This window comes from Gambusia affinis, linkage group LG11, assembly GCF_019740435.1.
Source record: "Gambusia affinis linkage group LG11, SWU_Gaff_1.0, whole genome shotgun sequence".
NCBI lineage: Eukaryota > Metazoa > Chordata > Actinopteri > Cyprinodontiformes > Poeciliidae > Gambusia > Gambusia affinis.
Genome location: NC_057878.1, coordinates 15118152 through 15137152, shown reverse-complemented (window position 1 = coordinate 15137152; position 19001 = coordinate 15118152). Strand labels below are relative to the sequence as shown.

Below are 19001 nucleotides of genomic sequence, written 5' to 3'. Positions count from 1 at the left end.
ATTTTTAAAACCTTTATTGGGTTCATAAAAAAACAGCAGTACATCTAGAAATAAATAAAAATTTACAGTAAAAGTCATGTATTCTTCAGATGTGTTGGGTTTTGGTTCTGCTCCAGAACAAGGCAACCTAAAAGAAACAGAAGATAAGATCCCAGCATCAATATTACTGTTCAACAACACATGAAAATCATACCATTTGTGATTTTTGTTGCCATTCTACAGCTGTATGGCTCACACTTCTACTTCTGATCCACAAAGAAACAGTGAGGAAGTGCGAAGATCATGACAGTCGGAGCAGACTGACAGCCAGGACTTCAGATTTGACAGAGTTGTTGGGCAACGCCACAACATGAACCCTTTTCTAACTTTCCATATTCTCTGGACAGTTGGACGGAAAAAAAAAAAAAAAAAAAAAAAAAAAAAAACTGGTTCCACATCTGTCTCATGGAAGAGATTTCAGAGGCTGTGAGAGTGAGTGTGTGGGAGAGACAGAGACGGGGGAGAAGAGGGGGAGAGATGCTCGAGGCTACTGGGTACTTGAGCCGCTATAATGGTGTCTCGTATGAGAAAACATCTGTGAATTTCCTCAGTGATCTACAACAAAGTATAACTCAGAGCAGTCACTCAGCAGACCTTTGAAGTCGCTGTCTGACAGAAAGCTGCCATTGTTCGCAGCCCCCAACACACAGAAACTCCAACTTTGGTCTCACTAATTTTCCCTGCAACACGATACTACTCTTCTGCCGCCCCGGCCCCTCTCTGCTGAACCTATGAAGCTCAGGAGCTCTCTGCATAAGAGCAAAAAGCAAAGCGTTGGCAATGTGCAGCGCCGGCCCCGGGTCACGTAAGGGCGGGACAGGTCATTTTACCTCCTCTCAGCCCACCCTGGCTGCGCTAATCCAGCATTAAAGAGGAAATCTCTGCCCCCTCTGTGATGATGTACAAAGTTCCTGCCTGCAGTGCTCTCTCAGGAAACATTACAATAAAAAGACATCACCTTCAAACTGAGATGTCACAGACGTAACAAGCCTCTGACGTTTTACTTCTCTCAGTGGCAAGGCGCAACGAGCGCACATTTTCACTCACGCTGTGTTATTATTATACAGCACCTCGCAAATGTAACTTTTCTGCATTTTGTCACGTTGCAACCGCACGCTTTTATGTGCTTCATTGAGATTTCATGAGCTACGCCAACACAAAGTGACGTGATTGCGAAGGGAAAAGGAAAGTGATAAATGCTTTCCAACATTTATGATGAGCACAAATCTGAAAAGTGTGGAACGCTTTCATAGTCAACAAACAAAGTACATACTAAAATTTTTTTTTTTTCTATGAAGTCTGACAAATTTCCCAGCTTATATTGAAGAAAGATATTCACACAGCATAATGCTGCCACCACTATGTTTCGCTGTGGATATTAAGTGTCCAGGATTATGCATCAGGTTTGGATTGAGTAGGACTTATATTTGTCCTGTCAATAGTTCCCAAGTCAGGGTAAAGGGATGCATGTCGCACTTTTCTGATATTTTTATTTGTTAAATAAATGTAAAAAACACCAATTCAAAAAGAAGCATGACCTTGTGTTGGCCTATATCATGAAATCCCACTAAAATAAAGTTTGTCTTTTGTAAGTGTGGAAATGTTCAAGTAGATTTATTACTGCTGGTATCTTGGCAAAACATCCTTTACCTGCCTGATAAGAATTAAGTATTTGTGGATTCACCAATTCATGGATTTTTCTGTGAAACGTCACGCCACATTATTTGCAGAAAATTATCCTATTCGTGGACTTTTTCTAAAATATTCTAAATAATTTGCAGCTTGGGAACCTGAAATAACTCGGTGCAAAGTTACTTGAAATACTATTAGCTGGCTTTTGCAAACCAGCCAATCCAGGAGTGCCATTTATTTTCCTTGGCACTGATTGGCTGAACCCCAGACTGTAGATGTCAGCTTCTGGGGTATTGCTGAGACTGATTTCACTGTGCGTATTAATGCATATTTAGGTAAATTTGGTATGTGAATGATTAAAATTGTTAGTTCTAAGCTTTTAAGGGGCATTTCAAATATTTGCTCATGTTAGCCACTCGCAGCCCGTGGTGGTCTAAAACTTTTACGAGCTACGGGAAAACATCTGTCATCTTTCTCTGCACCATGCATGGGAAAACTTTAAAAAGGCTTCAAATGTAAACTAAAAAATTTCCTTCTTCTGAACTTTGCTGATTTTTATTGTTCTTCTGGAGTTTATTTTTTGGGAGGGAACATTTTGAATAACCAAGAAAACAAATTAAAAATCACAAGTCCAAATTATTAAAAGCAAATAAGAGTCCTTAAGGGACAAACACATAATGGCCCTGAACAATGTGATTATAGGTCTTTAACTAAGCTACGCCTTAGAGAGTGCGTTCCACTGTGAAGTAATTTCTGTAACATTACGTGTGCATGTCTGTATATGTGTGTATGCAAGCACATAAAAGAGAGAGGAAAGACACAGAATCTCTATCAATAGCACTATCTAATTTTCTGTTCATGTGCTGCAGAAAGTTTTGTAGGCCTCACCTTTCTCTCATTCAAAGAAAATGTATTTCCATCAGCTGTGAGCCATAATCACCAAAGGAAACAGAAATAAAAACTTCAAATCGCTTTGTGTCATGATATTATGTTTCTCTATTTGAACTGAATCGCTGAAATAAAATAAATTTTTAAGACTAATTTATTAAGTTGCAGCGGTTCATGCAATGAAAGGTGACTGTAATCAAAACAATGGATAAAAAAAAAAAATACAAAATTTGCACTGCAACGGGAGGAAGTTTGGTTGAACACCAGGTGAAATTTCCTGCTCCTGCTGGCAGTGGCCAAAAAGTGACAAGCTCTCTGTGATGCATCCCAAACTGAAACAAGGCCGTGGTAATTCTCACACTGCACCCGGTCCAGTGTTTATTCAGCGGCAGCTGGTCCCACCATCTGGGACAGTAAAGCTGGGGCGAAACAAAACAGGGTCACACCTTCGGCCATGCCAAGTCTGCTTGTGCCCCTACCTTGTGTGCAAACTGAGAGGGGCTCATTTTAATTTCACGCTCTGATTTGTCAAAACCAATTCCAGCACCGGAGGCACAGAGGAAAACTTTCAGACAATACATTGCACCGCATCACAGACTCCACATTCTGTTTCTGGTTTTCTGCGCGAACCTTTTGTTTCACAGTATCCTTTTTTATTTTTAAAAAGCGGGAGAAAACTGGTTCCATGTCTGTTTTACAAGTGAAAAGGAGGCTGTAATTCTAACTAAACCATTCAGCCACGTCCAAGACGAGCAGCCGGGAAGCAACTCTTATCCCTGCACGCATGCGTTTTACATTCATGCAAATTTTCACAACAAAACGGCGCGTAGAACAACCTCAACAAATTGCAGGTGAGAGAAAGCTGAAACAAAAGCCACCGTAACCCTAATGGCATCCCTGGTCATTAAGCGGGCTTTGATGTATGTGCTCAACAGAGTCTTTTATCTCGTTCTTCCTCCCCTCCTCTTAGTCTTTGTGTCTCAACCAGGCTCAACCAGTTTCTTTATTAATGCCGTCTTTGGGGAATGTCTCTCTTGCTCAGAGCCACCAACATGCGTCTGACATCTGATTGATGTTCATGTATCCATCATTAGGCAGCAAAGTCTCTCAAAGTGCAGCAAATGTTGACTTTGTACTGTTTTCAGCTATTTTCTTGTCCCCTTTAATTGATGTTTGCAAGAAAAAAAAGTGTAAAACAGGAACTTGTCCTAATTCTTTGCAATAAATACAAAGTGCCTTGTAAACATATTTACACCTCTTGAACTTTTTCACACTTTGTAGCGTTAAGACCTCAAACTAACATGTATTTTATTGGGATTTTATTGGGAAGACCAACACAAAGTAGCACATAATTGTGAAGTGGAAGGAAAAGGATGCATGGTTCTCAATTTATTTGGTAAATCTGAGGAATGTGGCATACATTTGTATATTTAGCTCCCTTTACTGTGACACCTCCAATTAAAATCCACTACAAGAAATCGCCAAAGTGGTCAGGGATAAAAATAAAAAGAAGCTTAAAGTAGGTTTGCGATAGGAAATAGAAAATATTCCAATGTCCAATCCTTCACCGCATATTGGAAAGAGGATGGAATAAAAGCATACCTACAAGGACTCGCCTGTCAGTATAAAATAAAAGGAAGAATAAGAAGAACATTAATCTGCGAAGGAAACCATGAGACTCATGGAAAAGCTGTGGAGTTCCACAGTTCAGGTGGAATAACCTGAGTCTACAAATCTGGTCTTTTGAGAAGAAAGGCAAGCAATTCCTGTAAGGAAGCCTTAAGAATATAAAATATAAAATAATACATGTGGTGGGAAACTTAACAATGCACTTCATCCTGAACAGACTATTCCTATTGTGATACATGGTGTTGGTAGCATAATGCTCTGGGAAAGTTTCTCAGAGTTGGTGGAACGTGGCAATTATGAAAGAAAAGAGGAGAAGCTGCAGAGGCTTGAGATTGTTGAGAAAGGGGTAATGATGATTTCTATCCAGTTTGACTGATTTCACAAAGAAGAATGGGCAAAAATTCAAGATGTTCAAAGTGGGCAGAAACATATCTCCAAAAATGTACAGCAGAGTGGTTCTCACGAGGGCTGGATACTAATATGCCACACTTATCAGATTTGATTAGTAAAAAATGTTGAAATCAAGTAATTATTTTGCTGCCATTTTTATAAGAGGCTCTGTGGTGGTCTGTCGCATAAAATAGAAAAAAAAATACCCTGAGGTTAATAGTGTAAAACAACAAAATGTGAGAAAAGTTTATGAGGTATGAATACTTCAGCTGGTTGCTGTATCCAATCACGAGAGTGTGAAAAATAATTCCAGCGTGTGAAAAATCAAACACATGTGAGCATGAAAAGCACATAAACTTGAGGATGGGAGGAGGCTGCACGTGGAACTCTCCCTTTGAACTCTGAGTATATAGAAACAGGACAATGTTGGCCTAATCGTGCGCTCTCTTTGAAGTGAGACATCACTATTAGGTGAAAAGGTAAGCATGCTTTTTTAGAAAATAAAAGCTTTTCATCACTTGTGGAGGCTGCAACTTGAGCGATTTCCATAAAATGCGGCTTAAAAAACCCCTGGATAAAGCAGTTTTGATGCATCTTTAATGAATGTGCACGCAGCCCATAAGGTAAATAGCTAAAATAGCAAAAAATAACACCAGCAGTAATGTTACCCACATTAAAGGAGCCCTATCCCACGCACCAGATGTTGTCAGATTTTAATGAGGTTAAAAACAAGACTGAGCTGGATTTGTAAAAAGTACCCAAGAAAACACAGGTGCTGGGACCTAAAGCACTGGCTTTAGGCCCTCAGTGTCCTGCAGCCTCAACACCTCTACAACAACCCAGAGCTTCTGCTCATCAGGTCAGCATTTCATAACATTTGCCTTTTGCAGCACATAATCAGCCATCGGAGGCAATTATGCACACACCTCTGCTCACCTCCTCTCATATGCTAAAGCAGGCAATCAGCCAGGGGAGTTAATTTGGCAGAGAAAAACAGGGGAAGGAAACACCCTCTCTGGCACCATTTGTCACCACACTCCAACCTTGTTATTCAAACTAGTGAGCCTATTTGAAATTCCTCTCTGTGGTAAAACAGGGCCGAAATAATCAAGGGAGCATGATCACACTTAATTGATTCAGTGTACTTTTGTGACGCACTACAGGGTGCTGGGGTGACCTATTTCAGACTGCTCTTCAGAGGAACCAACTATCCCAGCTAGAGAGTAATGCACAATGAGGATTTTAATTATTCTGCGATCCTTGGTTAGGACCGGAGGTGAAATGTGTCTGAACTAACTGTGACTCCACATTATAACTCTGACAGTATTCTGCTGTATTACGCTTTGAATTCCTGCAGCCTTAAATTTGATGATAAACCACAAAGACATGAGTTTTAATTATGCAGGTTCACATAAAAAGGCAATTTACAGATCATTAACATTTGTAAAATTCATTAAATAATGTCTCAGTACGTGAGACATCACTTTAGTAGTCTATTAAGTTGCACTTACAAACAATTACGGAGGGGTTTTCATGATTATTCCAATAAAATTTCTAAATTAGTCTCTATCTAGTTTCAACAAACTTTTTAATATTTGTTCAACAAAAGCTGATATTTAACTTTGCTGATTTGGAGAAATTACTGACCATGAATCGTTTAAGATTCATGGTCAGTAAATTAATAAAATAAAAAAGTTTTATTATTACCCTAAATTATGTGATTTACATGTCTGTTCAACCGAAATCCTTTGCTAAGATTTTTACCATATGGCTGCTGTAATTTAGAGTCATTTTAATAAGGTGATGAAAAAATGCTCATGCAGCACTGCCCTTCATCACATATTGCGACGCTCCTTCAGTCAGCTGACTTACACTTTTTATTCCCACACAGTCATTTTAAAATGTTACAATATTTCTTATCCTTTAAGTGTGTGTTTATTCATAAGCTGTTAGTTGTGACTTCATCTAGTGAAGTCTAAGATGGTCTATTGGTGCTTAGACGCACTGTGATATGTTTGAGGCTCTTATTCTGAAGTTACACAGGAAGTAGTTGCTGCATTGACAAAGCTAGCAAATAAAGACATCGTGTTGCCTGAGCAACACTGAGCAACAGAAGCACTGAAGATGCCTTTGTTTCTTTAAATGCGTTGTGTGGAGACATTTTAAGAACTCAATATAAAAAGGGACAAGATGCAAACGATTCGTAGGAACAGCGACATAATACCTTGACTGGCTAACCGTTAGCCGCTAACCGTGCTAAAGTTAGTTATTTCATTTGTTTTTTTAAAAGGAGTCTGGATTGTAATTGATTATTTTTACTTCAACATCTAAAATTCTTACATTAATCAAATCTAAATTTGGTCACTTAACAGGGATTCAGTTTAAGATGTTATTTTAAGAAGTTAATTTAAGACGTTTTCAGGCCCTCAGTCATAAAACAATGAGACAATACCCTGAAATCTTCTTTCTGTCAAGGGAAGTTGGACTTATTAAACTGTGATAAAAGTTGTTGCTATTCACAATTTCTTAGCATTTTTGATAGGTTGCATCTGTTTGGAACAGTGGGATGAACAGTGCTATAAAATGTGAAATTGAGAACATGTTTTTGTTGCATTTAAATGTGAAAACTGGAAACGTATTATGCTATTGTCATAAATTACTGATATTAGTTGGAGCTAAAACAAATGAAAACCTTTTTTTCCAACTTGAAAACAGAACATTCTAAAATCAGATGAGATGTAATATCAAGCCATTGGCTCTGGATTCCTGGACAACTTCAATGCAATAAAGCCAAACCCTGCTGGATGATTCCACACCACAGACTTCTACAGAGTCTAACACTAATCAATGTTTCACACTGATTACAGATTTTTTTAACCTTTATATGTAAAAACAAAAGGATTATTGCAAAAATGCTCCACACGGTGTTGTGTATTTGTATTATTTTGTAAACAGTATGAATTTTATTTTTTGTAATTTTTCCCCTCCAGGGGGTCTTTTGTGGGCTCTAGTGTCCCTTGTATGACAGTAGGTTGACTGGAAAGGGGGGTAGGAGAGAGGGGAAGACATGTGGCAAATATCGTTGGGTCCGGGAATCGAATCCGCGACGGCCGCGTCGAGGACTCAAGGCCTCCAAATGTGGGTCGCGCTATCCCCTATGCCACCACAGCACGCCCATGAATTTTATTTTAATTAAAATGATTATGTTACACATTTTTTTTCTGTAAACACAGTGAAGCCATGTTATTTCTATTCAATGTTATCATGCTGTGAGAATCTCTTACTAGTTCATGCCCACTTCCTACACTAATATGGGGAAATATTTCTTCTTAAAAGAGATGTAGAAAGCTACACAAGTTCCCTTTACAAACATTTGTGGCTGCACAAAACAACAAACAGCACAGTTATGGTTGGCAAATTACAGGGTCACAACCACAAAACTGGTGGAGTCACAACCGACTAACGTCCTAATTTTAACTTGCAGTATGTTTTAACTACTTCCACGCCATTAGACCTTTTAGTTCCCATGGTAAATATAGTTAAATACACATATAGGTAGCCTATAATGTCCTCATGCACCAACCTGCATCCAACCCTCCCAACACTGAACACTTTGGGCCTCTTTAAACTCACCAGGATTCCTGTAAATCCAACCTAAGTGAAGCCAGTCTTACTATCAATGCAGAGCTCTAATGTTTTTCCCGCTGAGCATAAGGAGGATGAGATCCTCACTCATACCACCCTACTCTTCCTATTAAGATCAAAATCTCTTCTCAGGCCCTCGGGTGTCAACAAAGGGAGATGCAGTAAATGATATGCAAATTGAAAAGAAAAAAAAAAAAGCTCCACAAATCAACTCGCCAGCCCTGCATTTCCGACACTTCACATCTTAAAAGGTTTTTTTCTGTATTTAGGGTGAAATTCAAAGTGAGGTCTAGCTCAGCCACTGTGAAGCTCCGTTTGGTGATTCTCTGCTCTCAGACAGCACAAAGCCCCTCTAACTAAAGCCAACTCGCAGAGGGAAAACTAGTCGAAAGAGTTCTGGGTTTTGCAGGGATTTGTCTTTGGATCAGTGTGAGACAGGAGACACGAGGTTTGGAAATAGGTAGATGTTTCAATTTCATGTTAACACTGCTTAGGCTGGAGGCTTGCTGCGGGATGAGGGGCTTCTCGTCGGAAATGTGGAAAAGAGCTGGAAAATGTTTGTTAAAGATGTAAACCGCGTGGTGTTACTGTTTCAGGGAATGGTTTTACTCACACAGAGGAGGATGTATTTTTTTTTTACCTCAGATGTTTGGATTTATTTCTCAAATGTTACATATTCATGAATCTACCAAAAAAAAGTAATAAGAATGTAAACGAATAACAAAGGCAATAACAGTTAATTTCAGCCATATGTGGCTCTAGTGCAAGTGTTTTATTATTACAACTGATTTTTAACAGTGTACACCCTTCCAACTCCACCACACAATGTTTTCCTTCTGTCTATTATGATTTACATGATCATAAAGGAACATCTGTGAAGTTTCACAGCAATCTGTCACCTGAGCAAAGCTTTGAACATGTGGCAGAATTTTATCTATTAATAAAAAATAATCGATCAATTTTATCTTGTTGAGGAAGCAAATAAAGGCAAAGAACAACTTTGCAAGAGTACATCTTCCTATTGTCAAGCTATTCATTGATACAACCTTTGTAGAAAAACAGAAGAGAAAGACAATAATGTAGAGTTGTACAGAGAAATCAGCTGGTGACCAGAACTGGTCGATGTTTAGCTGTACCAATGACTCCCTGCTCAGATTTATTTTCTGATCAATGAACATGAAAAAACTGAGCACTAACTGGTCATGCTAGCAACACTTTTCTGAGCAGAAGCATTTACTGGGGGAAGAAGATTAAATTTTTCACTATTATTAGTGTCAGTATCAGTTTTTAAAATGAAGCTAGATAGAGAACAGAAAACGTAAGAAGAATGTTTTACAGAAAATGTCCCTTATAATATTTGGATACAACTTCATTCAGGATGCAAGAGGAGGAGACTTGAAGTAGAAATTCTAATCTAAATGCATTAAAGTTGCTCTGTCAATCTTTTTGAGCCAGTTTTGCCAACTTAGGATGCCTTCACACCAGCCCAGAACTCTAGTTCAGTTGTCTAGAAAGTCTGGTTTGTTTTGAGAGGTGTGAATATGTAGTTGAACTCTGGTGCAGCTCAGAAAAGTGAACTCTGGGGTGGTTTGAATGCATTTGTGAACGTAAACAGACTGGAGACCGCTCCAAAGGTAGGAAGCGTACTATAGCGGGGGGCATTCTGGGTAAATACAACCAAAACAGTCTAGCACTAGCTGGAGAAATGGCTTGAAGTCTTTTACCAAAGACAAGAGAGAAACCCTGCAAGTTGTTATTGTTGTAGACTCCTAAGTGGACCATCTGGGTAAAAACTTAAGAAGACTAGGAATTAAAAAGAAAGAAAGAAAATAACAGTAAGGCACAAAATTATTCTTACCCCTGGCACATATGCAAAATGTTTCCATTTGACCAGAATTTATTTTCTTATAGTAAATAGGGCAGCCATCTACCAATAAAAGAAAAAGACAATGTACAATAATGCCAGAAAAGGCAAGTAAGCTACTCATACAAACTTAGAGTCCTTTGGATTAACAGACCAGAGCACAATGTCTGCACAAGTTGCTTCTCCTGCACCGGTTCTACTTGTTATTCCCACCAAAGCCCATCCAACACAGAGCAGTTTTTCTTTGGAGTGTCTGTCTGTCTCTGTGTCTGATGTGTCTTTCTTACCGGCTGACACTGATGCAGAGCTTCAGCGCCGACTGACGAGGGGCCCGTTGGAAAGGGTGGGAGGGGGTTCAGTCGCGTGCTCTTCCTCAGGGATCGACTCCACGGTTGACAGTAATTTGTAGTACTCGTCCTCTCCGTCCAGCACTTTGATTTGACTGTGATGTGTGAGAAGACAGGAGTGAAAAACTTGGATATAGCAGGCAGTGATGAAGTTTTTCATGACCCGAAGAAAAAGAGGCAACATTTGCAGACGCAGCAGGCATGTAGTCAGGTGTTTACTCAAACCGTCATTTACAGTGCAAAGTCAGGTCTTAATCAATTAAAATGAACATCCTAACAAAAGTCTAACGTGCACCCCCCCTCTATAGTGACACAGAGCCTCCTCCCATAAAAAAACAAAACAAAACCAAAAAAACTGTGTTATTTTCAGCTCTCCATTTACATTGTAAGAAAACAACTCCATTTCTGGATTTTCCTATCCCACAACGGGCCTGCTCTGTTTAGAGTCGCTGTAAGTAGGAAAGCAGTTATTTACCCAAGTTTTCTCGGCTTCCTCTTGCTCCCCTGGTGATCCAGAGTTCTCTGAGGAAAGGGCCAAGAGCACACAGTCAAAAGATGAGCAGAGAGTCATTAATTTTTAATTCAAAGTGATTTTGTGTTGAATGCGAGCAGATGCTGATAATATCAGAAGTCACAGCATAATTTTTTTCTGATCAAAGGGCTCAAGTGAGTCTGATGAAGCATGCATCTTGCTCGGCTTTGATAAACCACATCAATTATTCACCGTGAAGGCAGACATCCTGACATGAAAGCAACAGATAAAGAGCATAAGCACATGTTCAAGACAAGAGGCAGAGGAGCGTGGGGGTGGGGCTCCAGGGTCTGGCACAGGTAGGTTTAATTGTATTATCATCTGGAACCAAACTCAGACAAAGGCCTTTATCGGCACTTTGAACTCACATTTAGCTGGTTGTAGTACACGCTGTCTTCAGGGCTGTTGAGCAGCTTGGGCTCCTGGCCACGACGACGAGAAGTCCTCTGCTGCGGCTTCGTCACTGAACCTGAAACAGAGGAAGAAATGAGGGCAGCCATCCAAGCAGGCTAAACAACAACAACAACAACAAGAAGCACCGGCATGATACCAACGATGACGACAGCAGCAGTAAGCAGAATCTGCCCTCGACTCTTTTAATCTGCATGACTGAAAAAGCAAGTGAGATGCTATAAAATTCACTAAAATGCAGTCACGTAATTTCATTGATGAGATGACTCAATAACAGCTTAATTTTACAAAGATCCACACATATAAATCACTCAGAATTATATCTCTCCTCACAGGTGCACAGCAGGATGTGTTGGTATTTCTCATGCTGCTGCAGAGGAAGGATTCAGAGGTGAAACTCTGCAGCACAGACCAATCAGAGCAGACTTGTAGTAAAAACTAATTCACTTGGTGCCAACTATAAAGCAAACATAAATGCGGTCACAAAAGTTGTAACAACTTTGACAAAAATTAATACCGAGGTTTAGTCCCTTATAAAAGGATTCCTAACTGCAGTTAGTTACATTTAGAAGCAACAAAACTGAAATATAGAGTTCAGATCCATGCAATTTACACTCAGTGTAAGTCTCTCTGTGTTATGAAGGTCATAAATGTTCATTTGAGAACATTGCTGAACAAAAAGCATCGCAAAGACCAAGGAAGGGAGAGTTCTATGTAATCAATCATTACATCACAATGGAAAGAGCGTGGCAGTCCACATAAACTGACTGTAACTCTGGAGGAGCTGCAGCTCAGGTGGGAAGCTAAGTGAACAAGATGTTTATAGGTCTGATCTACAAATTTGGTCTATTCTGGAGTCTTGACAGGATTTGTTGAAAGAAAGCCATTAGCTACTAATCGTGTGTGGGACATGTAAGAGCAAAGAAGATGTTCTCGCCAGATGATGCTGCATTTTAATGTTTAGGGCTTCAGTTAAGGTGCAGATTGTTTATACCCCTGATAGATTTAGATTTAAAACCTTTTTCCTTTCACCAAGAACTATTTACCCAGAAACTAAGTCGGCATCTCATGCGGATGAGATGCCATCCTCATCTCCATTACATGATTAAGCCAATAATGCTTTCTATAAAAGCATTTTTTTTTATTTAATTGAGCATACTGCTAAAAAGGAATCTATTTTTAAAACACTCACCATTTTTCTCAGTAATGAGGTTAACAATGATGTCCTGTAATTGCAGTGCAAGTCGATGGATTTAATGAGGCTTGCAGAGAGTTGTCAGGCTTAAATTTTTTAGTCCAGAAGCTGAAGATTAAATGTACAAATAAAGAGCTGAAAGTCATACACAAAATTAGTTTCTGTAATTAACTATTTGCCATAGGGAGTCTTGGTATACACACATGTCCAAAATTCACCCAGAGTGTCACATATTGGCCACTGGAGACAAGCATCAGCATCCTATGCGGTGCACTCATGCTAAAACAGGAATTTAATATGGATAGATGGTTCGATGGACTGATGGATGGATGATCTTGATGATGGTTTTCCACCCTCGCCCAACTTTGATTTAAAAAATCCACATATTACAAAATCCGAGACACGAGACAGCATCTATATTTAATGCCCGATAACGTTTCATCTCCTTTTGGTTTTGGTGAAGACACGACGTTTCTTCATCATCTCCTTCCAACTCACCATGTCTACCTTGACTAAAGCAGCATTTGCTCTTTCCATCTTAACACTACTTTGTGCTCACTTTGAACAGACCTCATCACATCTCAATCCTGCACATCAAAGAGCAGCGTCCCCCTTCACCCCTCCAACCTTCCCTCGGCTTTCTTGATGTTATTCAAACCTGCACGAGTTTACTAAAGTCACACTTAGCAAAAGTTCCTGTCAGTTCTAAGATATTGGCTAACTTCCACCGTGAATCTTATCTATCCGTGCCTCGGAGGGGCTAACTGCCCACTGTGTGAATCCTTGTTACCCATGAGTATTGGAGGATACTTAAAGAATTTTCATAAATGCAAGGAAAAAAATGCTTTGGGGGTGGAAAGAGGTTTATACCTCTTAAAAATGCATTGGGTTGCATCAATAGCCCCTTCAGTGACTTGCCAAAGTTTTCACACACCTCAACTTTTTCACATTTAGTCATGCTACAACCAAAAACTTATTTAATCTTCTCTAACAAACTCACAAATTAGCTATATTTAAACACAGGCAACATGAGTAGGTAGATGGTTGCAGTAAATTCTATTTGGTGGCATCTGTGTAAAAGGGGATGAATACAAAATCATGCATTCTTCCCTTTCTGTTTAACAACTACACGACCACGATTGTGGTGGTCTGTCTTATAAAATGCCAATCAAACACATCAACGTTTGTTATTGTATTAAGCCACAAATGTGAAAAAGTCAGAGGGGGTGTGAATACTTTTGCAAGACTCTGTACATTTAAATCTAATTCAAAATAAATCAGTTTTTAATCTTTTCATGCTACAAGAAGAAGGCATTAAAATAAATGTAAATGTTAATACGTGTAATATTCTAATAATCATTAATTCAGGCTCCGACAGCTTCATTATGAAATCCAACACCTGGACAAGCATCCGTCTCAGGAGCTCAGTGTTAAGATAAAATGTTTGTGCAATTAAATACTTCCCAGTAAATAATGTGAATGTTACAGTCAAGCCTGCTGTTTACCTCATAGGTTTTGCAGTTTTCATGGTCTAATGTTCAGCTCCATATTAGCAGGTCTAAAGTTTCCTGAACGTGGCTGACATGGATTTAATGGAGGCCTGGGCGCCTCGAGTCCCTTCACTGCCTCAGAGGTGACCATAGTGATGGAGTTGGTTTTATACTGGTTAATAAATACAAAGTCATTACCCGCCAATGTCATTATTACTTAATGTTGAGTCATGGTTGTGGTGCAGCAAAGCTCCCACAATGAAACAGAGGCTTCTCCGTTGGAAATGCATCGATCCAACATCTAAGCTTGGAGATTCCCTTTTTTCTCAAGCTACCATGACCGACTGGATGTCATGGTGCTTATAGTTTTGAAAATAAAAATAATACAGTGCCAGATCTAATATCTGACACTGTAAAACAAGAAAGCTTTGTTTACACTGCAAAAAATGAACGTTTTTTTCAAACAGAGGACTGAAAAACACATTGGCATAAGGGCACCACTGAAAGTCAATGAAAGCGACTGAGGCAACAGATGAACGCAGCAGATGAACCAGAACAAAGTCTGGACAAACTGCTGATTTGGAAAGGTTGTAAATACAGATCTATGGTTTTGTTGGGTTAAGCTCCAGTATGTTTGTTGGTATATCTTTTATTTTCTTTCTCATTCTTGTTGTTAAACCATCAGTTTGATGAGAGGAGCCTAATGGCTAAGTCTGGAATCTTTCCAGGGTCTTTAATATACATTCTCCATTCTAATTAACATTTTACACCAGTTTCTGAAAGACAAATTAACATGATGGCAATTGATTATAATTGCTTGTGTGCTTTTTAAATGAATATATTTAAAATGTGCATTTTCTCTGGATTGATTTGCAGCTACTTATGTAGAAATGTACCGTAATTCAAACCACAGTGGAAAAATACTTAAAAGAAAAAAAAAAAAAACACCATTAGATGATTTAATAAAAAGATGCTCCTCTACTGGATCTCCTTCTGCCAATCAAGTCCGAAGTTCAGCCTCACAATTTATCCGTTCTGACCTGCAGCGATTAGAGCGTGCTGCAGATCAGAGGATGGGTCAAGCCTCCCATCTCTCTGCCTCTGTTTGGGAAATCGCTGCCATTTGATCCAGGCCAGCCCTAGAGGAATGCTGCTCCTGCAGATATATGTTAGGCCGGGAGGCTGCCAACAGGCCTCTGGCATCGGAGTCCCGCTTGGACATTGGCAGGCGGAGAAAGGAAGGGGTCAGGCGGTGGCTTGCGTCGGGGGTTTGCTAAATGATGTTGGGTAATATCTGCTGTTTTGGGTGGGAAGGAATAATAGTCAGCTGGGAATACAGAGGCAGCGCATTTCATGCAGTATTGATTTCTCCATATCAAAAGAAAGCCAAGCAGAGTTTGCTCCTCGCAGTGAGAGACTTACATATTCTACATGTTTGCTCCTTCAGATAAAAAAAGGGCTGAGATTATTTTTGTGATAGGTGCCGCTTTCATTTTCAAAGAGCAGCAGATGAGCTCTGCTACATCTCCAAATACCACTTTGAAATCTCTTGAAAAACCAGAATGTTTCTCAGAAACAACATAAAAGAGACGCTGAAAGGGATTTTTAGTGGAATAAATTAGAGATATATCGATTTACTTCAAATATCACGTGCTGCAATCACCTGACTATTCCCAGACAACCCATTTGGGCTTTGTTTATTCAGATGGAGAGAGCAGAGGCACCAAAAGGCATGGTTTATAAGGAAAAATCATCAGCAAAGGCCTTTGATGTCTAAATGAAGCATGTGCAACCCAGACCCCTCTCTTTACCTCAGCCTCTTCACACACATGCACAGAAACACACGCACAAAACCAGACACAAATGCAGACGGCAGTCTGCACAGATATCAGAACCTGAAGAGGATTTCCAGAACTTCTCGAGGAAGGATTTTGTCATTTTGCACATTGCTCCTAAAGCACCGACTCATGTGCTTTAAATTAGAGGACAAGCTGATCAAATGTAGCAGATATTGCCGAAAGAAGGCACTTCCTGCATCTGTTTTCACTAACGCAAGCAGAGGATGTTGTTACTTACAAGCAATTTTTCACACTGAAATCAATCATCTGGCTTGACAGGGACGTTTTTTTTTGGAACTTGGACTTCAGGAAAAATGTTCTGAACTTTGCTGAAGTGGATCATTTGTCAGATTTTTTAACAGAAGCAATTTATAACTGTGGCACAGAATCTGTGAAAGAAAGTAAGTTAGCAGTGAGGAGAACAAGTAAAACAAGCAAAAAAAAAGTTAATTTACGGTAACTAAGGTAATTTGTTTTTGTGTCCAGATTGGATGAATTTCAAGTTATTAACGTTGCAACTACGAATATATATATATTTAAAAAAAACTAATAAGTTTTTGGTTTGGAAAAAGGCTTAGTATAATGCACTGCAAACAGATGCATAGCTGTTTAAGTTTTTCACATTTTGTCACTTTGCAACCACGAGCTCTGTAGTATTTTATTAGGAAGGTTTGGATATTCTTCTTTACTAAACAAAAATCTAAAAAGTGTGCTGTGCGTTGTGTAAACCCTCAATCAATCAACCGCTGGTTCAATACTTCTGGCGGTCACATGTTCTCATTCAGAATTGTATTTAGCTTCATTCATCTTCTGACCAGCTTCCCAGTCCAAGCTGACAAAAAAAACATAACAAAACATTCCCACAGAGTGATGCTACCACCACCATGTTTCACCCTGGTGATGTGCGTGGATTTAGTTTGCTGCCACAAGTAGAGTTTTAGATATAGGCAAAGAAAGAAAGAAACAAAAAAATCACATTTAAATCTGACTAATAGCTGTGTGTGAACATATTTGTCCACCTGAGCTACGGATTTCTGCAGCTCTCCGAGATTCCACGGGATATTTGCTTTCGGACTAACATGTCTTGAGAGGTTTGTGGTTCTGCCATTCTTTCTCCATTTCTGCATGGTGGACTGAACAGTGCTCTCTTGAAGTTTGCAATTGTAACAAAATACGGAAAAGTTCAAGGTTTTTGAATATGTTAGCTAAGCGCTGTACACTAAATCACGAGAAAAATTAAAGAGCGTTAAGAGCATAATTTTTGCACCTTGCTTTTACGTCTGGAGAGATTATTCTGCTGGAATTGTGATGATGAGTAGTTTGGAAGTACATCCTGTTAACTACTCCCACTGACATTAAGAGGATTATGTAGGTAGCGTCAGACAGAGGCAACTCCTTCCGTTAAGTTGAGTCTTTCCTATCCCCTCCAAATCTCTGCTGCCGCTACGTCGAGCCTGTAATTTGCCTAAAACTCAAGGCATCCGGCAGAGACGCGGCGATACGCGGAGACAGTTAGATGAATCAAAAGGCTGAGAGACAGCAAGAGGGTGGGAGAGTATTTGTCTAGAGAACACGGAGAGGGTGGATCATTTGTCTGACAGATGCGTGTTGATACAGTGATGCTGCTGCTGCTGCTGATTTGGAAGTGGTGGAAGTTTGTGGAGCAGCACCTGGTGGCTGTTAACCTTGTGGGACAACATGTGGGAAGTTGAGGGAGGAAAGGAAAACAAGATGTGGTTTTGAGTGTGACCTCGGTGTGGGGAAAAGCTGCAGCTCTGAAGCGCAGAAAGAGCTCAGGGCGACACACAAAATCAATTCTTATTGACTTGAACCGTGTTATACACAGAGGGGGGGACATAAGAATAACTCTAAAAGTCGAACTTCCGACGTATTCCTCTTCTTCTTTGTTGAACAACCAGGTTAACCACTTTCCGAGGCACAGAAGTAATTGGGCTCTGTGTTGTGGCTCCACTTTATCTGTCTCTCTCTTGACACGAATGTTTACCACAACTATAATCTGCAGAAAGCCTGTTAACATAAGTAGCTCGGCTTTCATAAATCATAAAGTCAGCTCTGACTGATCCTCGGCACCATCCTGTTTACCACGCTGAGCAGCATAAGCAGCACTCTGATCATATCTGCCACTTGCTAGCAGAAAGCTTTCTTTCTCCGCACGCCTCTGTGACTCATTTCCCCAACGTGCTGTGTTAATATTCAGGCGGTTGACAGGTGACGAAGGAAGGCGTCGTCTCATATGTGCGGCTTACATGACAACATGCTGTATGTGTGGCGTTTTTACTGACAAAACACGGGAGAATCAAAGGTTAGTGTTGCCTGGAGTACAAATTGCTTTAATGCTGTTTTTCTATCACAAAACACAGAAGTGTGAGCATTTATCTAAAAAGTGGGAGCGCCTGATTAGCTTGGTGTCAGGTTTAAGAGAAACAAATCTAACCCAGTTTATTCGGATCACACGGAAACGACCCAGCGTCCATCAGGTCACGCCCCCCCCAAGCACCTCTGTGTTTTACCATCATGGCGAGGCGGCTTGCAGGGTGTGTGTGAGTGAATGTATCTGGAGGGGTGGAGTAATTCGATTTCCACGGCTAATTTTCTGTTTCTCTCCACTGGTGTCCCGAAACAGTGCGGGTCGAGCTGCAGCCCGACGCGATCACCAGAGGCGACAGCAGGATGAGACGCAGGAAGGAGCCTGCTCTCCAAACATCTGGCAGGGGCAAGGCTTCCACGACTCGCTTAGAGGCCTCTCAGATCTGCGGGGATCAAAGCGTGCCCTGGGTGCCTGAGCCACCGTGGCCTCCCTCAACATATTCAAATGGGGTTTCCTGAAGACGCCACAAGCAGACCTCAGAATGTAAACGAGGCGGTAAAAGGGGCGACAATGAATGCCTCCAAATCTGCGCACCCTTCACGCAAAAATAGAGTTAGTGAAGAAGTCCGGAAATTTAAATAAATCGGAAGGGGCAAAAATGTTTTCCATGCCTTTAATTTTTATTACTTTATAACAAAAAGAACAGTAATAGTGGTCGAAGTACTGGAAAACGTTTGGAGGATGACAATGAGAGAGAAGTATCCCATTAGGT

The 19001-nt window shown here is 40.1% G+C and overlaps 1 protein-coding gene across 3 annotated transcripts in view; it reads right to left on the bottom strand.

Annotated features, from left to right (window-relative positions):
• Positions 1-19001, bottom strand: part of myo3b (myosin IIIB) — an 80380-nt gene continuing 61379 nt past the window's right edge. For 2 of the 3 annotated variants that reach the window (XM_044131469.1, XM_044131468.1), the window contains 4 exons: positions 11335-11435; positions 10910-10956; positions 10375-10529; positions 12-127 (listed from right to left, as the gene is read on the bottom strand). In XM_044131469.1, the coding sequence (XP_043987404.1) occupies positions 10397-10529; positions 10910-10956; positions 11335-11435 (281 nt within the window). In that variant the 3' untranslated portion in view covers positions 12-127; positions 10375-10396. Of the gene's footprint in view, positions 128-10374; positions 10530-10909; positions 10957-11334; positions 11436-19001 lie in introns of all 3 variants that reach the window. The other variant, XM_044131470.1, reaches the window with a different exon arrangement.